General features: G+C 46.8%; 1 protein-coding gene across 1 annotated transcript in view; it reads left to right on the top strand.

Moving 5' to 3' along the window:
- The window catches only part of LOC115202941 (neural-cadherin-like), a 202,342-nt gene that overhangs the window by 102,204 nt on the left and 72,850 nt on the right, over positions 1-27,288 (top strand). Inside the window, 12 exon segments of the mRNA XM_029767138.1 lie at positions 9,122-9,264; positions 15,771-15,943; positions 18,011-18,179; positions 18,836-19,006; positions 19,217-19,389; positions 20,082-20,249; positions 21,564-21,813; positions 22,940-23,067; positions 25,132-25,318; positions 27,073-27,089; positions 27,091-27,135; positions 27,138-27,219. Of these exon segments, the coding sequence (XP_029622998.1) occupies positions 9,122-9,264; positions 15,771-15,943; positions 18,011-18,179; positions 18,836-19,006; positions 19,217-19,389; positions 20,082-20,249; positions 21,564-21,813; positions 22,940-23,067; positions 25,132-25,318; positions 27,073-27,089; positions 27,091-27,135; positions 27,138-27,219 (1,706 nt within the window).

Genomic DNA, 27,288 nt, shown 5'->3' with positions numbered 1-27,288 from the left:
TCTCCTCACTCAGCCCGGTGTCACGTCCTGACCAGTATAAGGGGTTATTTGTTATTGTAGTTTGGTCAGGACGTGGCAGGGGTGTGTTTGTTTAGAGTGTTTCGGGGTTTGTTGGGCTATGTTCTGTTTAAAGAGGGGTGTTTGTTTAGAGTGTTTCGGGGTTTGTTGGGTTATGTTCTTGTTAGTCTATTTCTATTTTAGTTCTAGTATGTCTATTTCTATGTGGTGTTTGTTGGGTTGACCTTCAATTGGAAGCAGCTGCTCCTAGTTGCTTCTAATTGAAGGTCCTATTTAAGAGGGATGTTTTTTCTATGGGATTTTGTGGGTAGTTGCTTCCTTGTTTAGTGTTTGTTGCACCTGACAGGACTGTTTCGTTTTGTTATTTTTGTATACGTATTTAGTTGTTTCTCCTTCTTCAAATAAAAAGAAGATGAGTATACATATTCCCGCTGCATTTTGGTCCACTCCTTACGACAACCGTGACAGAACTACCCACCACCAAAGACCAAGCAGCGGAGGAAGGAGCAACAGCAGAAATACAAGAAGTCATGGACTTGGGAAGAGATCCTAGCTGGAGAGGGACCATGGACGAAGACTGGAGAGGACCGGGAACGCTATGCAGGAACACGGGGATTGGAGCACCGGGGAGAAGGATGGACATGGGCGGATGAACGAAGATTTTGGGAGGACAAACGAAGGGAGCTGGAGGAAACTGAGAGGCAGCCCCCCAAAACATTTTTTTGGGGGGGGGCACACGGGAAGATTGGCTAGTTCAGGCTATAGACCTGAGCCAACTTCCCGTGTTTATTATGGGGAGCGTCTGGCAGTGAGAGCGCCGGTGTATGCGGAAGTGCGCACGATCTCTCCCATGCGCACGCACAGTCCGGTGCGAGCGATCCCAGCCCCTCGCAAGTGCCGTGCTAGAGTGGGCATCCAGCCTGGAAGGAGGATGCCTGCGCAGCACATCTGGCCACCAGTGCGCCTCCTAGGCCCAGGCTACCCTACGCCTGCTCTACGCACGGCAGCCATCAGACCTCTGCACAGCCCAGTTCGCCCTGTGCCAGCACTCCGCTCGTGCAGGGCTACTGTTACGATCCAGCCAGGACGGGTTGTGCAGGAGGTGCGCTCCAGACCTCCAGTGCCTACTCATGGCCCGGTGTATCCACTTCCTGCTCCTCGCACTAGCCCTGAGGTGCGTGTCTCTAGTGTGGCGCCTCCTAAGCCAGCACCACGCACCAGGCCTCCAGTGCGTCAGCCCAGTCTAGTACGTCCTGTTCCCGCTCCTCACACTAGCCTTGGGGTGTGTGTCTCCAGTCTGGTACCTCCAGTACCAGCCCCACGCACCAGGCCTCCAGTGCGTCAGCCCAGTCTAGTACGTCCTGTTCCCGCTCCTCACACTAGCCTTGGGGTGTGTGTCTTCAGTCTGGTACCTCCAGTTCCAGCCCCACGCACCAGGCCTCCAGTACGTCAGCCCAGTCCAGTACGTCCTGCTCCTGCTCCTTGCACTAGCCCTGTGGTGCGTGTAAATAGTCTGGCGTCTCCAAAGCCAGCCCCACGCATCAGGCTTTCAGTGCGCAGTCCCCGTCCAGAGCTTCCGATGACAGTACCCCGTCCAGAGCTTTCGACGACAGTATCCCGTGCAGAGCTTCCGGCGACAGTACCTCGTCCAGAGCTTCCAGCGACAGTACCCCGTCCAGAGCTTCCGGCGACAGTACCCCGTCCAGAGCTTCTGGCGACAGTTCCCCGTCCAGTGCTTCCGGCGACGTCCTACAGTCCGGAACCGAGAGAGACGGCCTACAGTCCGGAACCGAGAGAGACGGCCTACGGTCCGGAACCGAGAGAGTCGTCCTACAGTCCGGAACCGGCGCAGCCAGAGTCGCCCTCCAGTCCGGAGCTCCCAGAGACGCCCGCCAGTCCGAGGTCTCCAGCGACGCGCATCAGCCCGAGGTCTCCAGCGATGCGCCTCAGCCCGAGGTCTTCAGCGATGCGCCTTAGTCCAGAGACTTCGGGAGGGGTAATATATAATAACCAGTTAGCGGGGGTGGACAGGTTAGGTTGGGGAGTAAGGCCGGAGCCTGAGCCACCTCCGTAGTAGGAGGTCGGGGAGGGGGGGGGGTGTAGCACAAGAACCGTCGGTGACGGTGGCCACCCTCCCTTCCCTCCCTTTAGTTTGGGATTATTTTTGTTTTGGGTTTATTTTTGTGTTTTTGTTGAAGGTGCATCCGGGGGGGGGGGGGGGGGTACTGTCACGTCCTGACCAGTATAAGGGGTTATTTGTTATTGTAGTTTGGTCAGGACGTGGCAGGGGTGTGTTTGTTTAGAGTGTTTCGGGGTTTGTTGGGCTATGTTCTTGTTAGTCTAGTTCTATGTTAGTTCTAGTATGTCTATTTCTATGTGGTGTTTGTTTGGTTGACCTTCAATTGGAAGCAGCTGCTCCTAGTTGCTTCTAATTGAAGGTCCTATTTAACCTGTTATGGATAGGGGATCAGTATTTTCACGGCCGGATAAAAAAACGTACCCGATTTAATCTGTTTATTACTCCTGCCCAGAAACTAGAATATGCATATAATTGTTTGATTTGGATAGAAAACACCCTAAAGTTTCTAAAACTGTTTGAATGGTGTCTGTGAGTATAACAAAACTCATATGGCAGGCCAAAACCTGAGAAGATTCCAAACAGGAAGTGCCCTCTCTGACCATTTCTTGGCCTTCTATACCCTCTTTATTGAAAACAGAGGATCTCTGCTGTAAGGTGACACTTTCTAAGGCTCCCATAGGCTCTCAGAAGGCGCCAGAACGTTGAATGATGACTTTGCAGTCCATGGTTGAAAAACAGTAGCGCATTTGGATAGTGGTCGATCTGAGAACAATGAGACGGGTGCGTGCGTGCACGTGAAGTGTCCATTTTGCATTTTCAGTCTTTGAACGAAAACAACGACTCCCGGTCGGAATATTATCGCTATTTTACGAGAAAAATTGCATAAAAATTGATTTTAAACAGCGTTTGACATGCTTCGAAGTACGGTAATGGAATATTTAGAAATGTTTTGTCACGATACGCGCCGGCGCGTCACCCTTCGTTACCCTTCGGATAGTGTCTTGAACGCACGAACAAAACGCCGCTATTTGGATATAACTATGGATTATTTGGAACCAAACCAACATTTGTTGTTGAAGTAGAAGTCCTGGGAGTGCATTCTGACGAAGAACAGCAAAGGTAATCCAATTTTTCTTATAGTAAATCTGAGTTTGGTGAGTACCAAACTTGGTGGGTGTCAAAATAGCTAGCCTGTGATGGCCGGGCTATCTACTCAGAATATTGCAAAATGTGCTTTCACCGAAAAGCTATTTTAAAATCGGACACCGCGATTGCATAAAGGAGTTCTGTATCTATAATTCTTAAAATAATTGTTATGTTTTTTGTGAACGTTTATCGTGAGTAATTTAGTAAATTCACCGGAAGTGTTCGGTGGGAATGCTAGTTCTGAACGTCACATGCTAATGTAAAAAGCAGTTTTTTTTATATAAATATGAACTTGATTGAACAAAACATGAATGTATTGTATAACATAATGTCCTAGGAGTGTCATCTGATGAAGATCATCAAAGGTTAGTGCTGCATTTAGCTGTGGTTTTGGTTTTTGTGACATTATATGCTAGCTTGAAAAATGGGTGTCTGATTATTTCTGGCTGGGTACTCTCCTGACATAATCTAATGTTTTGCTTTCGTTGTAAAGCCTTTTTGAAATCGGACAGTGTGGTTAGATAAAGGAGAGTCTTGTCTTTAAAATGGTGTAAAATAGTCATATGTTTGAAAAATTGAAGTTTTCGGATTTTCGAGGAGTTTGTATTTCGCGCCACGCCCTATCATTGGATATTGGAGCGGTGTTCCGCTAGCGGAACGTCTAGATGTAAGAGGTTTTAAGAGGGGTGTTTTTTCTATGGGATTTTGTGGGTAGTTGCTTCCTTGTTTAGTGTTTGTTGCACCTGACAGGACTGTTTCGTTTTGTTATTTTTGTATACGTATTTAGTTGTTTCTCCTTCAAATAAAAAGAAGATGAGTATACATATTCCCGCTGCATTTTGGTCCACTCCTTACGACAACCGTGACACCCGGTGTAAACTAAGTAGATCATTACAGGGATTGTTTGGTGGCCGACAGTAACCTGAGTGATGAGTGAATTGGATAGGCAGAGAGATATTTATACATGTATTCACAGAGCCCTGGCAATCTGTTGACATTACAGAAGATGGAGAGATGCTAATGAGCACAAACAACAAGCCAGTCTCGGTCTCGGGCCGGCGCTGTGTGTTTTGTCAGTCGTTAATATGTAATAGATGTGTTGGGTAAATTGGCTAATTATATTGTGGCTGATGTCAGTCATTGTGGAGGGAAATGGGGTTAAGGGTGACAGAGCATCTGTGTGTCTGGTGTGGTAGAGGCGGGCTGGCTGGTTGGCCGACGGGAGGGAGAATGTTGGCAGACTCTGATGGAGCAGTAGCTGGAGTTTGTGTTGAAATGAGATTGATGGGGTAGATAATGAGAGGGAGAGTGGGCGCTGTGAGGTGAATACACAACCACTGTCCGTCTGCCTGGGCAGGCGCCTGCCGCGTTCACCATTCACCCACTGCCTCTCCCACAAAATGGCCGCCCCGACTGGGAGTTGTCAGTCAGTCCTGTATCGGAACCCCGTCACCTGGGCCAAAGTCCATGGCGACAGGTGAGAGAGGGACAGCAGCCTGAGTCTGTGATGGGTAACCTTTGAGCGGCGGAGGCAGGTGATGGAGAGGCTCTGTGGTGGATCCTCTCATTATTCTTTACAGAAAATGGAGCTTTCCCCTGCTGAAAATAAGGCCTTTGAGAGATGTGTGTGTGTGTGTGTGTGTGTGTGTGTGTGTGTGTGTGTGTGTGTGTGAACGAGGGTGTCATCTCGTCATGGGAAACGGCCATTTGAGGCTGGTGACAGATTAAAGGTTCCGGTGTCAGTTGTGCCGTGGCGGTGGGTGTTGGAGCAGGCGGGAAGACATGGGGAGGGGTGAAGAGGTTGAGGGGGTCATCTCCAATCGGGGACATAAATCACAGGCGTGAAATGCCTGTCGGCTCCCCTCTGTTACCAATCAATCAGTTGTGTGGAAAAGGACCTGATGTCGAGTACAACCACTCCCCCTCCACCTCTTCCTTGATCTTCACTCTCTATCTCTCTGTCACTCTCTGAACCTCCACCCATCTTTCTCGGCTTCCTTCTCACAATCATTCTCTCCCTTTTTCTCCTCCCTTTCCCAAACCTCTCTCCATTTGTCAACTGATTTGACATGAACACTGATCAGTTGAATTTAGTTTTTTCATTTAGAAAAGTATCATTGTAGTTGATAATCCTTTTAGAAGACTGTCATCTTCGTTTGTTCTGCATAAGTTATCAAGATTGGCGCTCCATACGGTCTTGCCTGCGTGCCTATTGAAAGACAACTTGACAGGGTGCTAATCAAGTGAATGACAGGGCCCTAATCAATTCAAATCAAACGAATGAAACTGGAACATTGGTTTCCATGGAAATAGAAAGTGCGTAATGCTCTTGTGTAAACAATATACCGGGAATATGACACGTCGCTCAGTATGACACATGAAAGGTTTGCAACATTTCTGCCCTAAAAAAATGATATTTTCATTGGAGAATATACAGTAGATCATCATTGTAGAGAAATTCTGAGAAGCTTCCATCCACTGGCACAGGCAGAAAGGAACACAAAGGACATGCTTGTGGATGCCTTTTCCCTCTCCTCCCCACCCAGCAAAATCACTCCTTTTCTACTGAAAGAGTTGTGGAGGAGGGGGTAGCAGACAGAAAGACAAGACCGAGAGACTACAGACAGACATACTACAGACAGACAGACAGACAGACAGACAGACAGACGGACAGAGCACGCTAGCTCAGTAGAAGAGTCCGTCTCTGCCAGTCTGTCAGAGTGAGTCTCTCCTCTGTCTTGTTTTTGCGTCCACTAGCTCTGAGCTGAGTGAAGCGTGGGTGGAACGATGAGCGACAACATACTGTGCCCACATTGAGGCCCTGTTTGTCTTTCCTCTGTTAGACGCACTCACATCCACGGGAACATTTCAATTGAGATGAAGCGAGAGGGTGATGGTGAAAGAGACAGCTGGGAAGACCGTGGTGCTTATATCTCTGTGTGAATGTGTTTGTTTTTGCATCACTGTGACTGTTGCATTGAAATAAACTACAGTTCTTTCTGTGTGTACAGTCTTACAGCAGAACAAGAGTGATTCTGAGAATGAGGGATGAGTGGGAGTGGGAGAGTGGCCGTCTGTGTACCTTTATGCGTGTTCCTTTGTAGAGGAGAGTAAAAAAAAAAAATGTTTGGAATGGTTCTTATGGCGAGACCCAGATGCAGACACGGGAGGCAGATGAGTCTGATATTTATTACATCCAAAAGGGATAGGCAAGAGAATGGACGTGGACAGGCAATAACCGGGAGGACTAGTAAAAGAGAATAGAAAAGGCAGGAGCTCGGAAAAAACACGCTGGTTGACGTGAAACATACAAGATGAGCTGGCACAGAGAGACAGGAAACGCAGGGATATATACACCAGGGATATCAAGCAACACCTGGAGGGGGTGGAGACAATAACAAGGACAGGTGAAACTGATCAGGGTGTGACAGTTCTTTACAATACAGGCCTGCTAGATTTGAAGGCCACAAACCGTACATTATAGTCAGTTTACTGTAGGTATAAATTGAATCACATTTACATAACAGCAGTAATGGACAATATTCTGTACTGTCACTGCTATCGGGAGCTTCTATCACAGCCAGTCCTGGAGCCTGCTCTAGGGTTCCCAGTCTAGGGGTCCCAGGCCAAGCGTTAGCCAATGGAATAGACTGAGAAGAGACATAATTGCCCTCCATCGTGCACAATCCCGGTTTCCTATGGCTCTGTGTCTTCATTGTCATTTTGTGGATTGTAATATACAGCATGTGCATAATCAGTGGCCTTGAGTGTCTGCCCTGAAACTGCAAGGTTGGGGGTCATACCAAATACAAAAGAAAATGGGACCTGATGCCTCTCTTCTTGGCACTCAGCAGTCAGGAGATGGATTGTGGGTAAGGCCTTATGACAGACTAGCGTCTTGGTTAGGGAGTGTAGTTGTACATCACGCGGCTGGGAGTGTGATATCAAGGTGTTCATTAATTATTTGTGTATTCTATATTTGGCATATGTTCTATATAAACTTACTAAACTGTAAAAATCCAAATAACTTCACAGATCTTCATTGTAAAGGGTTTAAACACTGTTTCCCATGCTTGTTCAATGAACCATAGACAATTAATGAACATGCACCTGTGGAACGGTCGTTGAGACACTAACAGCTTACAGACGGTAGGCAATTACGGTCACAGTTCTGAAAACTTAGGACACTAAAGAGGCCTTTCTACTGACTCTGAAAAACACCAAAATAAAGATTCCCAGGGTCCCTGCTCATCTGCGTGATTGTGCCTTAGGCATGCTGCAAGGAGGCATGAGGACTGCAGATGTGGCCAGGGCAATAAATTGCAATGTCCGTACTGTGAGATGCCTAAGACAGCGCTACAGGGAGACAGGACGGACAGCTGATTGTCCTCGCAGTGGCAGACCACGTGTAACAACACCTGCACAGGATCGGTACATCCAAACATCACACCTGCGGGAAAGGTACAGGATGGCAACAACAACTGCCCGAGTTACACCAGGAACGCACAATCCCTCCATCAGTGCTCAGACTGTCCACAATAGGATGAGAGAGACTGGACTGAGGGCTTGTAGGCCTGTTGTAAGGCAGGTCCTCACCAGACATCACTGACAACAACGTTGCCTATGGGCACAAACCCACCATCGCTGGACCAGACAGGACTGGCAAAAAGTGCTCTTCAATACGAGTCGCAGTTTTGTCTCACCAGGGGTGATGGTCGGATTCGCGTTTATCGTCGAAGGAATGAGCTTTAGACCGAGGCCTGTACTCTGGTGCGAGATCGATTTGGAGGTGGAGGGTCCGTCATGTTCTAGGGCAGTGTGTCACAGCATCATCGGACTGAGCTTGTTGTCATTGCAGGCAATCTCAACTCTGTGCGTTACAGGGAAGACATCCTCCTCCCTCATGTGGTACCCTTCCTGCAGGCTCATCCTGACATGACCCTCCAGCATAACAATGCCACCAGCCATACTGCTCGATCTGTGTGTGAGAAATGTCAGTGTTCTGCCATGGCCATCGAAGAGCCCGGATCTCAATCCCATTGAGCACGTCTGGGACCTGTTGGATCAGAGGGTGAGGGCTAGGGCCATTCCCCCCAGAAATGTCCGGGAACTTGCAGGTGTCTTGATGGAAGAGTGGGGTAACATCTCACAGCAAGAACTGGCAAATCTGGTGCAGTCCATGAGGAGGAGATGCATTGCAGTACTTATTGCAGCTAGTGGCCACAAAAGATGCTGACTGTTACTTTTGACCCCCCCCCCCTTTGTTCAGGGACACATTATTCAATTTCTGTTAGTCCCATGTCTGTGGAACTTGTTCAGTTTATGTCTCAGTTGTTGAATCTTGTTATGTTCATACAAATATTTACACATGTTAAGTTTGCTGAAAATAAACGCAGTTAACAGTGAGAGAACGTTTCTTTTTTTGCTGAGTTTAGGTACATCTACAGTATACAGTAGGGGTATGTTTGTGTGTGTTTGTATGACATGCTGGGCTTGGTTGCTTCTCTCCTGTGTTCCTCACAACTCTGTCATCCAATTCACTAGTTCTTTCACACTCCATCCCAACCACTTACTGTTGTCTCCCCACTGTGACAGGCTGCCAACAGCTGTTTACTGACTGCTGTATCCATTGAATTAGGAATTAGAACTCAAATTGTCTCCACCTAGGCCCACCATATCAGACAGTCAACCAACTCTGTTTTTACCCTCCCAAAAACAGCTTCATAATGCATTCATAAATCTGTGATTAAAATGTGACAAGGCCTGGTGTGTTATTCACTCATTTTCACTCTCACACTCTGCATTGTCGCTGGGGAGACGCAAGGAGAGGTGTTTATTTTGGGATGTCTCTCTCTCTCTCTCTCTCTCTGTCAACAGCTACCGGACATTCGTCTCGGAGGACGCTGGACCTAACACACTGGTTGCCACGGTGCTTGCCAAGGACCCCGACGGTGATGGAATCACCTACAAAATCACAACGGGCAACGACGAAGGCAACTTTGTTATCGACAGCCAGAAAGGTGAGACATATTGTTTACACCCCTCCTCTTCCTCAGTGAGTCCTGCTGCTCTCCCTCCTCCCCATCCCTTCTTGTAGATAATACACTAGATGGGTGAAATGAATTGTCATGCGATCAGCTTTGGCTGCGGTTTATTTTTAGTGCGGCTGATTCTGTCATTACAAATGTCATCAAAGGTTTGCTCCAATGTCCCGCCTTTAGCCCACCAAGGAAGCAATTTGATATCGAAAATGTGTTAAAGGCCTAAACTAATTTCATAGCCCTCCCCACCTTGGGTAAATTGCACCATTGAATCTGCATATCACATTAAAGGGTAATAAGATTACTTTGACAAATTCAATTACTCTGGAACTTCAAGGTGCAATTTCCTTTGTTCATTTCCACTGATAGTAACTGTCTGCCGAAAGGGGAGATTTCTCAACCATATAAATAAATAAAATAAATAAAAGCCATATAACCCTGATTGGTACAAAACAAATAACCTGCTATTCATCCATGTCACTTCAATTGCTTTAAAAGGCTGTAGAACCGCTCTTCTAAAACGACTGTTCTCACATATTTGGATGGCATTTTGTTTCTCCTCCAGCATGCATATTGAATGTATAACTATTATACATGTAAAAATGTTATCATGCACATCCACGAAGCCCCTATGATAGGCTTCCCGCTCCTTGCTTTTCACAGTCAAGTAACTGTCAGACCGGTCCGACTTTGCATCAGGGTATACAACCTGCTGCTACTGTATGACAAGTTTACACACTATTATTGGACCCTATTATCTCTTACACTCACCTATGAAGCTGCCTGGGCTCACTAGAGGGGTTTAACCCTTGTATTACCTCACATCATTAAACTGATGATTTGCTTAAAAAGCCCCGATTTCAAACTATTTCTCATAGCTTCTTATTTGGTTAAAATTCTTCATGGTTCATACCCATATACAGTTGAAGGCGGAAGTTTACATACACTTAGGTTGGAGTCATTAAAACTTGTTTTTTAACCACTCCACACATTTCTTGTTAACAAACTATAGTTTTGGCAAGTCAGTTAGGACATATATTTTGTGCATGACACAAGTCATTTTTCCAACAATTGTTTACAGACAGATTATTTCACTTATAATTCACTGTATCACAATTCCAGTTGGTCAGAAGTTTACATACACTAAGTTGACTGTGCCTTTAAACAGCTTGGAAAATGCCAGAAAATGATGTCATGGCCTTTGAAGCCTTTGATTGGCTAATTGACGTCATTTGAGTCAATTGGAGGTGTACCTGGGGATGTATTTCAAAGCCTACCTTCAAACTTAGTACCTCTTTGCTTGACATCATGGGAAAATCAACAGAAATCAGCCAATACCTCAGAAGAAAATTGTAGACCTTCACAAGTCTGGGACATCCTTGGTAGCAATTTCCAAATGCCTGAAGGTACCACGTTCATCTGTACAAACAATCGTACGCAAGTATAAACACCATGGGACCACGCAGCCGTCATACCGCTCAGGAAGGAGACGCATTCTGTCTCCTAGAGATGAACGTACTTTGGTGCGAAAAGTGCAAATCAATCCCAGAACAACAGCAAAGGTCCTTGTGAAGATGCCTGAGGAAACAGGTACAAAAGTATCTATATCCACAGTAAAACGAGTCTTATATCAACATAACCTGAAAGGCCGCTCAGCAAGGACAAAGCCACTGCTCCAAAACCGCCATAAAAAAGCCAGACTACGGTTTGCAACTGCACATGGGGACAAAGATCATACTTTTTGGAGAAATGTCCTCTGGTCTGATGAAACAAAAATTGAACTGCTTGGCCATAATGACCATCATTATGTGTGGAGGATAAAGGGGGAGGCTTGCAAGCCGAAGAACACCATCCCAACCGTGAAGCACGGGGCTGGCAGCAACATGTTGTGGGGGTGCTTTGCTGCTGTAGGGACTGGTGCACTTCACAAAGTAGATGGCATCATGAGGAAAGAAAATGATGTGGATATATTGAAGCAACATCTCAAGACATCAGCCAGGAAGTTAAAGCTTGGTCACAAATGGACAATGACCCCAAGCACACTTCCAAAGTTGTGGCAAAATGGCTTATGGACAATAAAGTCAAGGTATTGGAGTGGCCATCACAAAGCCCTGACCTCAATCCCATAGAAAACGTGTGGGCAGAACTGGAAAAGCGTGTGCGAGCAATGAAGCCTACAAACCTGACACCAGCTCTGTCAGGAGGAATGGGCCAAAATTCACCCAACTTATTGTGGGAAGCTTGTGGAAGGCTACCCGAAACGTTTGACCCAAGTTAAACAATTTAAAGTCAATGCTACCAAATACTAATTGAGTGTATGTAAACTTCAGACCCACTGGGAATGTGATGAAAGAAATAAAAGCTGAAATAAATCATTCTCTCTACTATTATTCTGACATTTCACATTCTTAAAATAAAGTGGTGATCCTAACTGACCTAAGACAGGGAATTTTGATTAGGATTAAATGTCAGGAATTGTGAAAAACTGAGTTTAAATGTATTTGGCTAAGGTGTATATAAACTTCTGACTTCAACTGTACTTTAGCAGTCGTTAGTTTAGGGGCGAAGAACATATTCCACACACACACACACACACAAGCCCCACCCCCATCTCATCACTCTCTCTCTCTTTTAGATATCAAAGTATTTTATTACTCCACGGATCGTTCATTCATGGGATTTTTTTCTCGGGGACAGATGGGCTGTGTTAATTTGACTGTAACTCAGCATAGAATATGTTTCCTGAGATTGAATACCGTTTTAAGGATTCAAACAGCAAAGTCAATAAGATGATCACCCTCTTTGTATTAAAGACATAAATACAAAGCCTCCGTTCTCAGCACGGGGGAAGTATTTACCAAGACGACAGGCAAAATGTTTCCTCCAATAAACAGGTAGATCATGTCTACAGCTAATGTGAACGACCCTTCTCCTTTTCCTTGTTATTGGATCGTTGTTTGTCTGTGAAGAGTCCATATTGAAGAAGTGTTCTAATTCATCTGCAGGCTGATAAAGAAATCCCATTGGTGTAGGAGTAGTAATGGTTCATCCTGCTGTCCTCCCTCAGTGTCACTAGTTTAGTGGGAGTTTTTTGTCATGCTTGTGATGTGAGGTTTATATAACTTCCCCCATTGCCTCACCCCATACTGCACCCCTTTCTCCCTAGGGGGGAATGTAGTCGTTCCACCCTCAGTCTCTCTGCCTTTCAGGGCTCCATCCCGCTGTTTTGGGGGCCAGACGATGATTAGAGTTGGCGTTGAGAGAGGGGCATCGGCTCCCCATCCCTCCCCCCTGCGAACCACCTCCCCTCCATCATACGAAGTGACGTGTGCTCAGTGACCCCTGGAGAAACATCTTCTCCATCTTTGACGAGCAATGATATGTGCTGGCCGGGTCTCATCGGCCATGTTTAGCAGATTAAGCAAGGGCTGTGACGCACACTGCTGCATGCCTCGGCCTGCCTGACCCAGCACTGTCACACACTCACACAAACACAAACGCGCGCATACACACATGCTTGGACACACGCAAGCACACGCACATGCGTGCACATGCGCATACACACACGTACATACATGTATGCAAGCACACACACGTACGCATTCTTTGACACACGTGCATGCGCACAAACATCAATCCATACAGCCGGGACACATATCTTATCCAATGGGAGGGACACAGAATATGTGTTTTTTTCTTGGAATGTTTTAAAATGCATTTTTCATTCTATCTCTCAACTCTGGCTGACCCTTTTTCTGAGCAGTCTTTGAAGTCAAGTCGAGATGATTATGTCATCTTAACACATCCTCCTCCAGATAGATACTGATGTACGGTAGGCCTCGCAGGCAGCTTTTTGATCAATTTGTCACATTCTTCCACAAAGTATTGGTTTGATGTTCCTGAGTGTACACCCAGGTGTGTGCGTTCACTGTGTGCGTGTTCGTGCGTGGCTATGTGTGAATACTACACCATGTGGCAGGCCTGTACAAGATAATTCTGTGTGTGTGCAGAGCTCTTCTCTCCCTGGGCTGCTGGGAGTATGTGACATGTCCTCCTGAGGCTACATGCTCTCTTTCAACAGGCTCTCTCTTATAGGACCAGCTCCCTGTCCTGTGGTGCAGCTAGTCTATCTCTTATAGGACCAGCTCCCTGTCCTGTGGTGCAGCTAGTCTGTCTCTTATAGGACCAGCTCCCTGTCCTGTGGTGCAGCTAGTCTGTCTCTTATAGGACCAGCTCCCTGTCCTGTGGTGCAGCTAGTCTGTCTCTTATAGGACCAGCTCCCTGTCCTGTGGTGTAGCTAGTCTGTCTCTTATAGGACCAGCTCCCTGTCCTGTGGTGCAGCTAGTCTGTCTCTTATAGGACCAGCTCCCTGTCCTGTGGTGCAGCTAGTCTGTCTCTTATAGGACCAGCTCCCTGTCCTGTGGTGCAGCTAGTCTATCTCTTATAGGACCAGCTCCCTGTCCTGTGGTGCAGCTAGTCTGTCTCTTATAGGACCAGCTCCCTGTCCTGTAGTGCAGCTAGTCTGTCTCTTATAGGACCAGCTCCCTGTCCTGTGGTGCAGCTAGTCTGTCTCTTATAGGACCAGCTCCCTGTCCTGTGGTGCAGCTAGTCTGTCTCTTATAGGACCAGCTCCCTGTCCTGTGGTGCAGCTAGGCTGTCTCTTATAGGACCAGCTCCCTGTCCTGTAGTGCAGCTAGTCTGTCTCTTATAGGACCAGCTCCCTGTCCTGTGGTGCAGCTAGTCTGTCTCTTATAGGACCAGCTCCCTGTCCTGTGGTGCAGCTAGTCTGTCTCTTATAGGACCAGCTCCCTGTCCTGTGGTGCAGCTAGTCTATCTCTTATAGGACCAGCTCCCTGTCCTGTGGTGCAGCTAGTCTGTCTCTTATAGGACCAGCTCCCTGTCCTGTAGTGCAGCTAGTCTATCTCTTATAGGACCAGCTCCCTGTCCTGTGGTGCAGCTAGTCTGTCTCTTATAGGACCAGCTCCCTGTCCTGTAGTGTAGCTAGTCTGTCTCTTAAAGGACGACCTCCCTGGCCTATGGTACTGCTAGTACAGGCCATCTACCCTGATGAAACCAGTCATTCTGACAAGTTCTCCCAGGCATCCTCCTCCATGGCAGCTAGTGCCCCATACTCACCACACACACCCTGCCCCTATCCCTGCTGTCATGTCATATTATAATTGATTACATTTTCCTCATGGCCCGACTGTGCTACTGTAGCGCTCGCACCACGCCTCAATTCATAGACAGGATGTCTCCTGATTCCCTAATGGCTGGTTGTTGTATGGCCCTCAGCATCTCACCCCTCCTCTCCCGCTCCTTTCACCTTCCTCTCCCCCTCCACTTTCCCTCCTCTCCCCCTCCTTTCACCCTTCTCTCCCCCTCCTTTCACCCTCCTTTCACCCTCCTCTTACCCTCCTCTCCCCTCCTTTCACCCTCCTCTCCCCCTCCAATTTCCCTCCTCTCCCCCTCCTTTCACCCTCCTCTTACCCTCCTCTCCCCCTCCTCTCTTCCTCCTCTCAACCTCCTCTCAACCTCCTTTCCTCCTCATCTCCCCCCTCCACTCCCCCTCCCCCTCCTGTCTTCCTCCTCTCAACCTCCTTTCCCCCTCCTCTCATCCTCCTCTCTCGCTCCTCTCACCCTCCTCTCACCCCTCTTCTCCCCCTCCTCTCTCCTGACACTCAGTGTCTTTCATGTCACCATGTTAGGCAGAGATAGACGGACTGCGCCGGTCTCTAAAGAGCAACACTGTTAGGGTGTAATATGATTCCATCCAACGCAGACCCTGTGAAAGCCATTGAAATGTATCCAGTACCCAGTGCATCTCCAATGGTTGCATCTGTGCCTGTTTGAGTCTTAGAAGATAAGACAGAATGCATTAAGTGTGTCCGCAGCCCACACACACGGTTAGCAAACACCAAAGGCCTGATGAATGCAACATGAAGAACAAAAAACACTCGGAAGAGAGAGGGGGAGAGAGAAGGATGGAAATCTGACGCCCACATTAGGGTTACAGCCAATAGGAAGTGAAGAAAAAGTCACCAAGGCACAGAGGAAAGGGGGACGGTCACCACAGAGATGAGAGGAACCTCAGTCACACAGACAACAGACATACACCATCCTTTGTTGTTTTATGCATCACCGAAGGTGGGATTGACAACCTCCTTTTTTGGATGCAGTCACGCGCTGGCCAAGTGTCAAAGACACTGGGAGAGATGTTGAGGAAGAGAGCGACACGGCTATTCTACACACCAGATATGTCAGTCACGAACAAAGGAGCACAAGCAGACCCTCCAGGGTTGAATTCAGTTTATGCTGTTATGTATACAGTATATGGGAAAACCAAAGGCACGAAGTGTCCAAAGCTGATAGAACACATGCTCTTGCATTTGCTGCCCTATATAAATCAGTTAGGAGACCTTGCGAACGCAGAGGTTCACTCATTCATGGTGAGGTCATAACTTGTCTCTGATTGGTTGTTGCAGGTCTGATCCGGCTGCGCTCCAGCCCACCTCCCAGACTCCAGGGGGTAGAGTACATCCTGAACGTCACAGCGACCGATGACAACGCCTCTGGTGGCCCCCAGGCCCTCTCGTCCACCGCTCAGGTCATCGTCGGCGTGGACGATGTCAACAACAACAAGCCTGTCTTTGGGAAGGTAAGCTTTGTTCTCACTGTCATGGTTTTGATATCTGTTTGGCTCTGAACATACATGTCATTACAGCTCATTGTGTTTCCCAGCCTCTGTCTCTCAGCCTTTACTATGGGGACTTACTGTTAGAGTTAAATAAAGGTGTTGGCAGAGTTCTGAGATGAGCATCAGTACTCTCCGCTTGACTTCTAGACCTTAGTCTTTCTCTCTCCTTCCAAATCGCTCTTGTTTCTCAGTCTCTCTTATCTGTTTATTGCAGGGCCCTCTCTCTCTCTATCGCCTCTATTTATTACCTCTCCATCTCCGTCCTCCAGAGGTGTGATTAGCTGGGCGACCCACTCTATTTCTAGATCAGCTACGGGTTTTTAATGAAGTGTTTGAAGGATATGCCGAATCATCACAGCCCTACCTGTTTTCTGCCGAAGTTTCAATTTTAAATTACATGAGTTTTGCCTTTGAGATATTTGAAGCTAATTGTGCCTCGCACAGTAAAGCTAGCTGACTCCCCGTAGTCCTGGGAGCATTTTATACGTATGCGTGTTTCACATGTTAGGCTGCAAGATGAGCGTCAACCTTTTCAAGTGCTCTCACACAGCTCCCTCAGGACTCCCTCATGCTTAGTTTTTTAAATTGTTTTATTTTGTACTTATTTTTGCTAACATGCTCAAACAATAGTTGAACTGATGTGTGGACAAGACTTTTCCTCAAAAGGGAGAAAAAAGGCCAAAGAGAAAGTGTTTCAAAAATAAAACACAGCTGGATCACTTTTCCTGTGTGCTCAGTTTTTTCCTCCTCTGTGCAAGCAGCAAACAGCAGGCAGAGAGAAGAGAGAAAGTGGCTTTTATGTTGTTTTCTGCCCTTGGCCCTCCTGCTCCTGTGTTTTTGGCTGAGGTTCAGGCAGTTCCTGTGGATTTGTGAGCATCAGTGACTCAGGGACTCCTAAGAGAAGTGCCCCTCCTGGGCCAATGGGTTGTCTGTGAGACTGCCAGGTCCTGAAGCTTCCTAAGAGGGGGGTAAATGCGACTGGATAGGGAGAGGGGGGGAAGAGGGGGCACTGTTTGAGATCCACCACAGCCTTCTCATCCCTGACTGGGACTCCCTTAGGGACACCTGACCTCTGAAAACACATTGAATTTGGGCCTGGAAGACTGTGACTATTGGTTAGAGGAGGGGGTGGCAGAGGAGAGGGAGGAGAGGGAGAGGAGGGTGGAAGATGAGCTCCCTTGTCATTAATTAGATGTCAGAACTAAGCATCAAAGACGAGCTGCTGAATTGATCTGGGATCTTTTTTTAATTTGAAACGCTGTCTCTGTCTGAGGCACGCCAAAATGAGCCATCTGATGATGGCAGAGAGACGGGATTTGGAAGATTTGACTGTTTTCCCTTCACACACACCGAGCAAGCGCTCAGATGACGATGAGGAAGGAAGCAAGGTGTGTAGGCGTCGGAGCACATCCGAATTATCCAGGCTTACTCCGTATCTCTGTGGATCTGCTTCGATGGAATTGATTCAAGGCCGCTTTAATTATAAAACACAGATGAATCTCTACAGAGCAAAACATAGAGGGATTAATGAGAGACAGTTCCTTCCTCAAACCCCGTTCTCTACTTCTCTCCCCCTCTCTCTCACTCTCTCCACTTCTTCTCTTCTAATACTCTATTCCCTTTCTCCTCCTTTTCTATATCTCCTTTCCATCACTCACTCCTATCTCTCTGCCCTCGTTCCACTGTCCTTCTCCCCTTTTCCCTTGTCTTGGACTATTTCACAACTGTCTCCCATCCCTCTGTCTTCCATTCCCTCCACACGTCCTTAATAAACTGAATTACCTTTTTCTTTCATTTCATCCCCTTCTATGCATCCTAATTTCTATCCCTCTGTCATTTGGAAACTGGCATTCTTCCATTACCCGTCCTCTTCTCTCTTCTCTCTCTCTCTCTCTCTCTCTCTCTCTCTCTCTCTCACTCTCTCTCTCATTCTCACTCTCACTCTCACTCTTTCTCACTCACTCTTTCTCACTCACTCTTTCTCACTCTATCCCACTATCCCTGTCCGTCTCCCCCTTTCCCCCTCAGTGCCAGCAGTACCGGGAGCGGACCACGGTGCTGGAGAACCAGCCTGCGGGAACGTTCGTCCTCCAGGTCCACGCCGTGGATGCAGACGAGGGCTCTAATGGGAGAGTCACCTATGGATTCATGCACAAAGACAGCACTGTGCCTGCCTTCAGTGTCCACCCAGACACAGGTACCGTATAGTCCAACATCACTGTTCGGTTGTGGACCCTAGCAGCATCCCCATAGTGTTTAGGCTTTATGTCATCTGGTACTGAAAGGGTTACAAGTCTCTGAATCGCTTTGGAACTACCTTGAAGTCTTTCACAAATTCCAAAGTTCAATCTAATTCACTTTAATGACACCCTTTCAAAATGTGCCAGCACTCAAAAGGGGGAAGAAAAGACAGCGTTTCAAAAAAAATGCACAAGTCCTCTTTTAAAAAGGAATTGCTTTATGAAATGTAACTGTTCAGTAGACGTCAATCATTAAGGAGAGAAAGGAGTGAGAGGAGAGGGATTGGCTTTGCATGAACTGGGAGGAATCCTCAGAATGACTTTGATAGAATTCAAGTGCAATTTACAAAAACACCAAACATTTCATCATAAACTTTAATAGCACATCAATTACAGTGCACTCACGTCCTTCATTAGTAAATTGATATCTGTAATTACGTAGCATTACGTTCGCTAAACATAATACATCTGATTCATTAAGTGGCATAGATGAGCTGAACATGCATAAATAGTAGCCTACACCCTGGCAGTAATAGCATTTGAGAGAAAATGTTGTGTCCGGTCTGCCTTTGTCCGTTGCCCTAGCAACCACTGTATAACACTGTTCCCTCAGGTGTGATAGTGACGTCCAGGAAGTTTGACCGCGAGCGTCAGCGGGAGTACGCGGTGACGGTGACCGCCACAGACCAGGCAGCAGACCCCCTCATAGGGATCTGTCAACTCAACATCCTCATTCTCGACGAGAACGACAACAGCCCCAAGTTTGAGAACCTACGCTACGAGTGTGAGTGCTGGGGATCACACGCATGCACGCACGCACACACACACACACACACACACAGGCACACAAACACACACACACACACACATATGCACATAATCCAGTCCTACTATCGATCCAGTAGTATTTGCAGATCATGTCTGGTTTAATCAGCAGAGCTAAGGCTCATAATGCTTTCAGCCAATTGAATATGACGTGTTGTCTTCCCCACAGACTTCCTACGGGAGGACACAATGATTGGCACCAGTTTCCTGCGTGTTGCGGCCCACGACGATGACTACAGCACCAATGCTGCCGTCACCTACTCCATGTCAAAAGAACAGCCAGAGTACCTGAGGGTAAACCCCCTAACCGGCTGGGTCTACGTCAACCAGCCCATCTCACAGGTCAGGAACACGACCTTAACCCCTAACCCCTAACACTAAACCTACCACAACCTATACCCATCTCAGCTGGACGTTAAGTCGTCCTGCCCCAGGTTTCTTTTGGTTGAGACGAGACTCATTACAGAGAATAATTCTCACTTCAGTGAGAGTGTAGAGGAAGACTAACTCAATATTTTAAAAAGTCTTCGTAAGCCAGCACAAATCTAACAAGCTAATGTTTGAGAGGTTTTTAGCTGTTTTCTTCTTCGCTGGCTAGTCTGTAAATGTCCCTCCTCGGGGGAGAATGTTTTATCACATAGCAGGAAATGGGAAGGCTGGTGTAGCGAGGAGGTGTTATTATGAGTGCTCCTAGGGAAGCTGTTGCTATGACTACAGAGTTCCTCTGTCAGCAGAACACTGTTGGAAGCGTTCTGTCAGATGAGACAGCGTCATTTACGTTCACCCGTTACTACCAATGTTCTACCAATGTCCAGAAGCATGAGCCAAATACAGTACAACCAGCATATGTCCCTGTCCCTCTGGCACTCCCTGACACTGTCACCCTGCGTGACAGGCCTCTCACTGTAATCTAGTCTTCACAATCACAGGGAGGGTTACGTTTCATGACTTCTCTAGCTGTCCTGCCTCTTCACCCATGTCTAAACTCATATTTCACGTGTCATGTCACTGCCATACTGTTGCTATGACTACAGAGGACCTACATCACCCGGGAAATAGTTGCCACGGACGGGGGGAACCGGAGCAGTTCGGTGGAGCTGTCCGTCACCATCACCAACGTGAAGAACCAGCCTCCGCAGTGGGACAGGGACAGCTTTGACGTGGTCATCCCGGAGAATACCGTCAGGGACACACCCATAGTGGTAAGACGGGACCGGGACAAACAGGCTACGTCCCAAATGGTATCCTATCCCCTATGTAGTGCACTACAGGGCTCTGGTCGAAAGTAATGCGCCGAGTAGGGGAATAGGGTGACATTTGGGATGCAGAGGTACTGTACGGGTTGAATGTGGGTGGAAATAGATGAAGTCATCATGTTTTAACATACACATGGGGTTATATGTCCTGGGGGAAGTAGAGGGACATAGGGGTTATCATAGGGCAGAGTTGAACATGAATGATGACGGAATACAAATGAGGATGAGTATGGCAGATGTAACATGAAACAGACATTCTGAGGTGCATGGGGTTAGAGAAAGGTGAGTTAAGGGGAGGTTGGGACATGATGACACACAGTAGGATAGGTACGTATTACAGAAATGGGGCTGGTAACTTGAGAGGGGTATTTTGAGCTGGGAGCTAGTATTTTCCCAGGGCTTCAAAGCAAATAAAAGCATCATGGAGTAGACTTGTTTGATCTAACATTTAAAGTTGTTTCTTTACGGGTCTTACTATACTGTACCTTACAAACACCTCAAAGCTGGGTGACACTAGCTGCCTTTACCATTTCTCTACAGTAATGCACAGTGATGGGTGTTATGACGTACTCTATGGACACCCAGCTATTATAGTCTACGGCAAAAAAACAAGAGTAGATCATTCCCTCAGGGCTCAACCTCCATCCCTACTCTCCCATCCTCCCTCTCTCTGGCACTTGCTGTGCCCTGGGATAGCCCTACATCCCCATGGCAACTTACTCCAGCCATCACCCTCCTCCCTCTGCTCCCCTTCTCCCTGCCCATGTCCAGACTCATCCTCCATCGCCTCTATTTTAAGCCAACTGCTTCATTACTTCTACGAGCCAGGCTCTGGCAATCACGAGCGCTGGATTATTCATAGGCATTTACTTTTATTTTTTAACTAACGCATTGAAAATGAATTTGCTGAATTTCCTCTGGATCTTTTAGAAGCTATTAAGGCTATTAAAAATGCAGATGAATATTTCACTGAGAGTGATCGAGAGAGCGTGAGTGAGGGGAAATGAACAGGGAGAGTGAGAGAGAGCGAGAGTGAAGGTTTCCTTTGGAGTTCTAAGGGATCAGCAAGATACATTTTTACTCTTCAGGGAAGATTTAATGGGCCACAGTAGGTTGTAGTTGATCTGTAGAGCTGCTTGTTTTGCAGGTGGCCTCGCCTGAAGCCTAAAGCTGAGTAGAGAGTACAGGCAGTCACAGAGTTGTGAATTGACTGCTATGGTCCTCCGTTTCCCCTGTCTCGGTCTCCTCTCTGAACCCCAGACTATCAAGGCCACCTCTCCGCTGGGGGACCCTAGAGTGACCTATAACCTGGAGGATGGGATGGTGCCGGAGACCAACATGCCTGTACGCTTCTATCTGACCCCTAACCGTGAGGACGGCTCTGCCTCCATCCTGGTGGCTGAGCCGCTGGACTACGAGACCACCAGGAACTTCATACTGAGGGTCCGGGCTCAGAATGTGGCTGCAGTCCCCCTTGCAGCCTTCACTACTGTCTATCTTAATATCACAGGTAAGACAGATCAGTACAACCTGCTCATATAACAAACCATAATACTTAACTATCCCTTTTTACTTCCATCCCAGCAGCCTTGACTCAACAATGTATACAACCATCGCTCTCTCTCTCTCTCTTTCTCTTCTCTCTCATTCTGTCGCTCTTTCTCACTCTCCTCCAGACTCTCTCTCTCCTCCAGACTAACCCCAGAAAGCATGATGTACTGGGATTCAACCTTTTTGTTAAAATCAAGTTGATTTCCAGTCTCCCGATCCGAGCTTAATTCTCATTACCGCGGCATATTACTGCAGTTCAGCCCACCCCTGACCCTCTGTCCCAAAATAGCTTTCATTCCCACCGTAGCCAAGATCCAGGCTCCCTCCTCTTATCCTCCCCCTTCCCTCTAACCAGACTTCATCTCCCCCTCTATCATTCATGAGAGTTAGTCTTAAACCAGGGAGACATAATTATCTGGCCAGACCCTCCTCACTCCTTCACCTCTCCTTCTCCTCTCCCTTATCTGTCTTAATAAGTGAGCCTTCATTCTTCTCCAGAGGATGGAGGGAGGCAGGGAGGGCTGGAAAGAGGAAGGGAGGGTTGTAATGGATTTAAGAACCATGTTTAATTCATAGATTAAGACATTTGCTGTAAAAAAAATACAACATGGAAGTGCCTCGTTACTCTGAATACATCCGAGCCATTATGGTTTTGGGGTTTGGACTAACTATCCTGAAATGTCCTCTTCTGAAGAAAACAATTTTTGTTGAAGTTTATTGTAAAGTTATTGTGATAGTTCTCTATAATAGTTAAGAAAGAGGTAATTGAGTTCAAACGACTCAAACACGCTGTTTGTATCATTTCTCTGTGGAAACGGTTGAATGGTGGAAAATAGAGAGAGCTCTCGAGTGTCACAAAGAGGTCTTTGAAATTGTTCAATACATCTCCAGGAGTTTGAAGGTCTCTATGAATCTCTGTCAACAAATGTTTAGCCACAGAGACTACCGGACGCAGAATGGAGTCTGCTGCCACCCTGTTTTACAGCCTGCTGTGTGAAAGACACTCTACTCCTTATAAAACCCTTTTCACTGAGGAAATACTGAGCCAAATGATGACGGATAATGCTGGTGTTTTTCTCTGCTAGATGTGAACGACAATGTTCCCTTCTTCACCTCGTCCATCTACGAGGCGTCGGTCACAGAGGGGGCGGAGGTGGGGACGTTTGTCACACAGGTGTCATCCAACGACCTGGACCTGGGACTCAACGGAAAGGTGACGGAACGCTTTGGAATAATGGAAATACAAACAAGCCTCCTATATCAGCACTCCTACTCTGAGACATTTTTGTGGACACAGGTCCTGGTTCTTAGCAATTTCTCAGAAAAGCTGGACTCCAGCCCTAGTGTTGTTGACCATTGTTTTTACTTTAAATCCTTGTGAACAACCCACCAGTATGTAAACCGGATAAGCAGAAACCACTCAAGTGTAAACCCACAGTAGCAATTCCCCTTTTAATTTCACCTTGGAGTCTTATACTGAAGGTAGAAAATGGAGAAACCCATCCATAGTTCTGTAGGCAGAGTATTCCTCCACAAGGGTCTGCTTCCTGTAGCCTGGCCATAAAATCTGTACTTCGGTTTGGCTTCCTGAGCTGAGAGCAACACACTGTATAAAACATACAATACGGCACTTCACACATACTGAAGCTTCCCCCTTTCCTGCAGGTAAATTACCTTGTGGCCTCATGGGTGCAATGTTATTCAGATTTTTCATAATTGCATAATTAATACACATTCAAAAAAATGTTAACCCCCCCCCCGAAAATCCAGTGTTTCTATGTCAAACGGTTTTGTTATATTTCAGTCATCTGTGATGTATATAAAGTGTAATATTGAGATGTAAACTTAAAGTGTAATACATTTAAACTCTATATCTGACATGGTACAGGGGTCTTCTTTGTTTAAGCCCATAACCATGTGTGTGAGGTGTATACTTTGGTTTCAAAGTAAATTAGTTTAAGACTACCAAGAAACACTCTGTGTGACCCTGATTTAACCCACTGCAGTAAAAGATTATTAAGGAACACAAGTGTTGAGGAGACACACACACACACGTGCACACGCTTGCTCGCACGCACGCAAACAGAAGGTACGCTTGAGTGCACACATTCTCACACGCATACACAAACACTCACAGCATTGTCTACATTTCCTGCTGCTTTTCAGTGTATCTCTTTCTTGATCTCTGTCTTGCTCTCTATACACACACAATCATGCATGCACGCACACACACACACACACACACACACACACACACACACACAACACACACGCACACCAACAGTACGGGTAGTCTACTCATAATTGAATTCCCAGTACGAGGACACCATGTCTATCGACACAGGGGTGCATAAAATGTACTCAGTTCTTTGCAGGCACAGTGTCCTTGGCTGCTTAATTGCTTGCTCTCGCCGAGGCAGGCTGAATCATAGATACTTTGCAGGCCCACGTTTAGATAATGAGGATCATTGATGGGCGTGAATATGAATATTATTTTTGTTTCACGCCTGTCTGTTTATTTTTACCAATAACTTGACCCCGCCAATCTTTTTATTATGGCATTACATTAATTCAGCCTTTCATTTTTGCTCTTCCCCTGTACGACCCAATTCATTTTTTTTTGACCCATGCCGTTTCAATCCTCTCTCTCAATGAATTTCGCTGAATAACTTCCTGCGGCTGTTGAATGCCATTCATAGCTCGTCGACACAAGCTTTGTTCAGTTTGAATATTAAAATTAGGTTCATTCTTCTTTGGTGAATAGAGTTCAGGCTCCTTGCTTTGAACCAAATTATAACGACATAGCTTTGTTTTTAATGATATAGAAATACATTGTCACGGCGGGTCACATGTGGTTGGGTTGAATGAGATCTCTCTGCTCCAGAGTAGTTCATTCAAGTTTGGTTAATAGGGTATGTGAGGCACACATCCATCCCAATAGAGAAATAAATGAATCATATGCATGGTGTTATAGACTCTTTTGGAATAAGCTATTGTTTGAATAAAACTATTATTCTCTCTCCCGTCTCACTCACCTATCTTTGGTAATCCTTACTCTGTATCTCTGTCTTCCTTGTCTCTCTCTCACGTCCATCCCTTCTTACTCATCCCTCGTGTATCTCCGACATCCGTTCCTCTCTTTCCACTCTTACTCCATTCATATCCTTCACCTTCTCCATGCCACTCTCTTTAACCTCATCCTTCATTCTCTTCTACCCTGGCCTCCTGCTCTCCCCTCCACTTCTTCCTCCTCCCTCTCTCCCTCTGTCTGTCTCAGATCTCCTACTCCCTGCTAAACGACCGCAGTGGGGACTACCAGTACTTCCGGATTGATCCTGAGCTGGGCTCCATCTACACAGAGGCCGTGTTCGACCGTGAGACCAAAGGCTCCTACCTGCTGGAGGTCAAGTCGGTGGACGGCTGGGAGTCAGCCCGACCTGGGAAACATGGACAGCCCAACTCAGGTGAGACCAGCTCAGATCATCTCGTCAGCTCACAGGGCTGGAGGATGGTGGAGGACGAGAGAGAGAACAGCAATGCATGCCGTATGCACACAGTAGCGCGCCTAATCAAATTGTGACGACTTAGGAATACACTGTGTGCATTGTCTGAATACATTTCAATACATTTGAAAATGACCCCATGTTTCTGACCAGCCTTGGTACTACAGTAGGAGAGCTGGGGTTTGGATGGCAGTTTCAAGACGTCATTTATGTCTGCACTGCGGCTTGTCTCTTTGGTGGGGAGGGATCCTCTCTCTACCAATATACGTATCTCCTCCCCAGAGGGGACTCTCACCGCTGATGAACAACCAGACAGGGCCTTATGGAGAATGTATTTTCATCATATTATCATAGATTATTAAAAGTTGCTCTCAGTCGGCTTCGCCCTATATGACATTTCTGACAGCGTAAACACCACTAAAATATTAAAAAGGCCAGGGAGTAAAAAAGATGATCTGTGTCAATTTTGCAAGTGCTGTAAATGTTAGATGAGGATGGCGCAGCGGTCTAAGGCACTGCATCTCAGTGCTGGAGGCGTCACTACAGACCCTGGTTCGATTCCAGGTTGTATCACAACCGGCCGTGATTGGGAGTCCCATAGGGCGGGCACAATTGGCCCAGCGTCGTCCGGGTTTGGCCGGGGTAGGCCGTCATTGTAAATAAGCATTTGTTCTTTAAGTGGACTTGCCTAGTTAAATAAAGGTTAAATAAAAAATATATATAAAAAAAATAAACAGGATTGGAGAATAGGGGCTTCAGAGGGATGGAGACTCCTTCCAGAACACTGCTCTGTTGCTTAGCATGTAGAAGGAGTCTCTATAGGGCCTTCAACAGTTCCATCCCTCACTATCCTTCCATCCCCTCTCCCGCCCAGCAACAGGCACCTACAGCCTGTCTTATACAACACACTGACATGGTGGTGTGAATCGTGGGGAAAAAAACACGTTCACACATGCAAACACACACACGTTCTCAATCTCTCGGGCGATGGTTGGGCGATGTTGTGATCGATGACAGATGTTAAAAAAAAGAAAAGAAAGAAGACTAGACACAAGGAGAGAGGAGTATTGAGGAGGGGTCGTAAACACAACCTTGATGCAATAGCAGTGTTTACGGGGAAAGAGCAATCTGTCACGGTGTTGACGCTGCGTACTTGCCACACTTCTCTGTGTGTGTCTGGAACACAGGAGAGGAGGAGACAATCAATCGACGATGGCTGTATCTGCTCAACAGATATGTCCTCGTTCTCCTCTCCTCCGTCAGACTCAGAAAGGCGTAAAAAGTTGGAGGTTGTGGCTTGTTTGCTGCTAGGCTGCGTTATCGCTGTGTTAAACTGCAAGCTATCTTTGCAAACCAGCTTACATAATTGATCTTATCCTTGAAGAGTGTATTGCAATGATGTTCCTTTTCATACTCATATCAAAGGGAGTATATTATATTAGGATGGGCCCCCACCCCCTCCTCCGCTCAAGGGTCTCTTTTCACATCTGCCAACGGATTGCTTCAGAAAAGAAAGTCAGATGGCGAGAGAGAGAGGAGAGCAAGATGGAGAGATGTGAGGAATAACAGAGGGTGAAAGATAGGAGGATGGAGGGAGAAGTAGAGGGATAAAGAAGAGAGAGGGAAAGAGGGAGAGGATATGTTCAGGTGACAGAATAAGAGCGGGCCTGGCGTTTAACTCTCTCACTCTGTGCTCTTCTCTCTCCTTCCTTCAGACACGGCGTACGTGAGGGGTTTTCATCAGCGATGTGAACGATAACAAGCCTGTCTTTGCTCAGAACGGTGTATGAAGTCGACGTGGTATGAGGATGCAGACTTGGGCTTTGCCATCCTCACTGTCAGTGCTAATGACGAGGATGACGGTAAGTGGTGGAAGAGGGAGAAAATACGTCCCGTCATTCTCACTCTCCCTGGGCTCAGTGAACTGTGGA

The sequence above is a fragment of the Salmo trutta genome, chromosome 12 (genome assembly GCF_901001165.1).
Source record: "Salmo trutta chromosome 12, fSalTru1.1, whole genome shotgun sequence".
NCBI lineage: Eukaryota > Metazoa > Chordata > Actinopteri > Salmoniformes > Salmonidae > Salmo > Salmo trutta.
The sequence above is the reverse complement of the archived record's forward strand: the minus strand, read 5'-3'. Positions and strand labels throughout refer to the sequence as shown.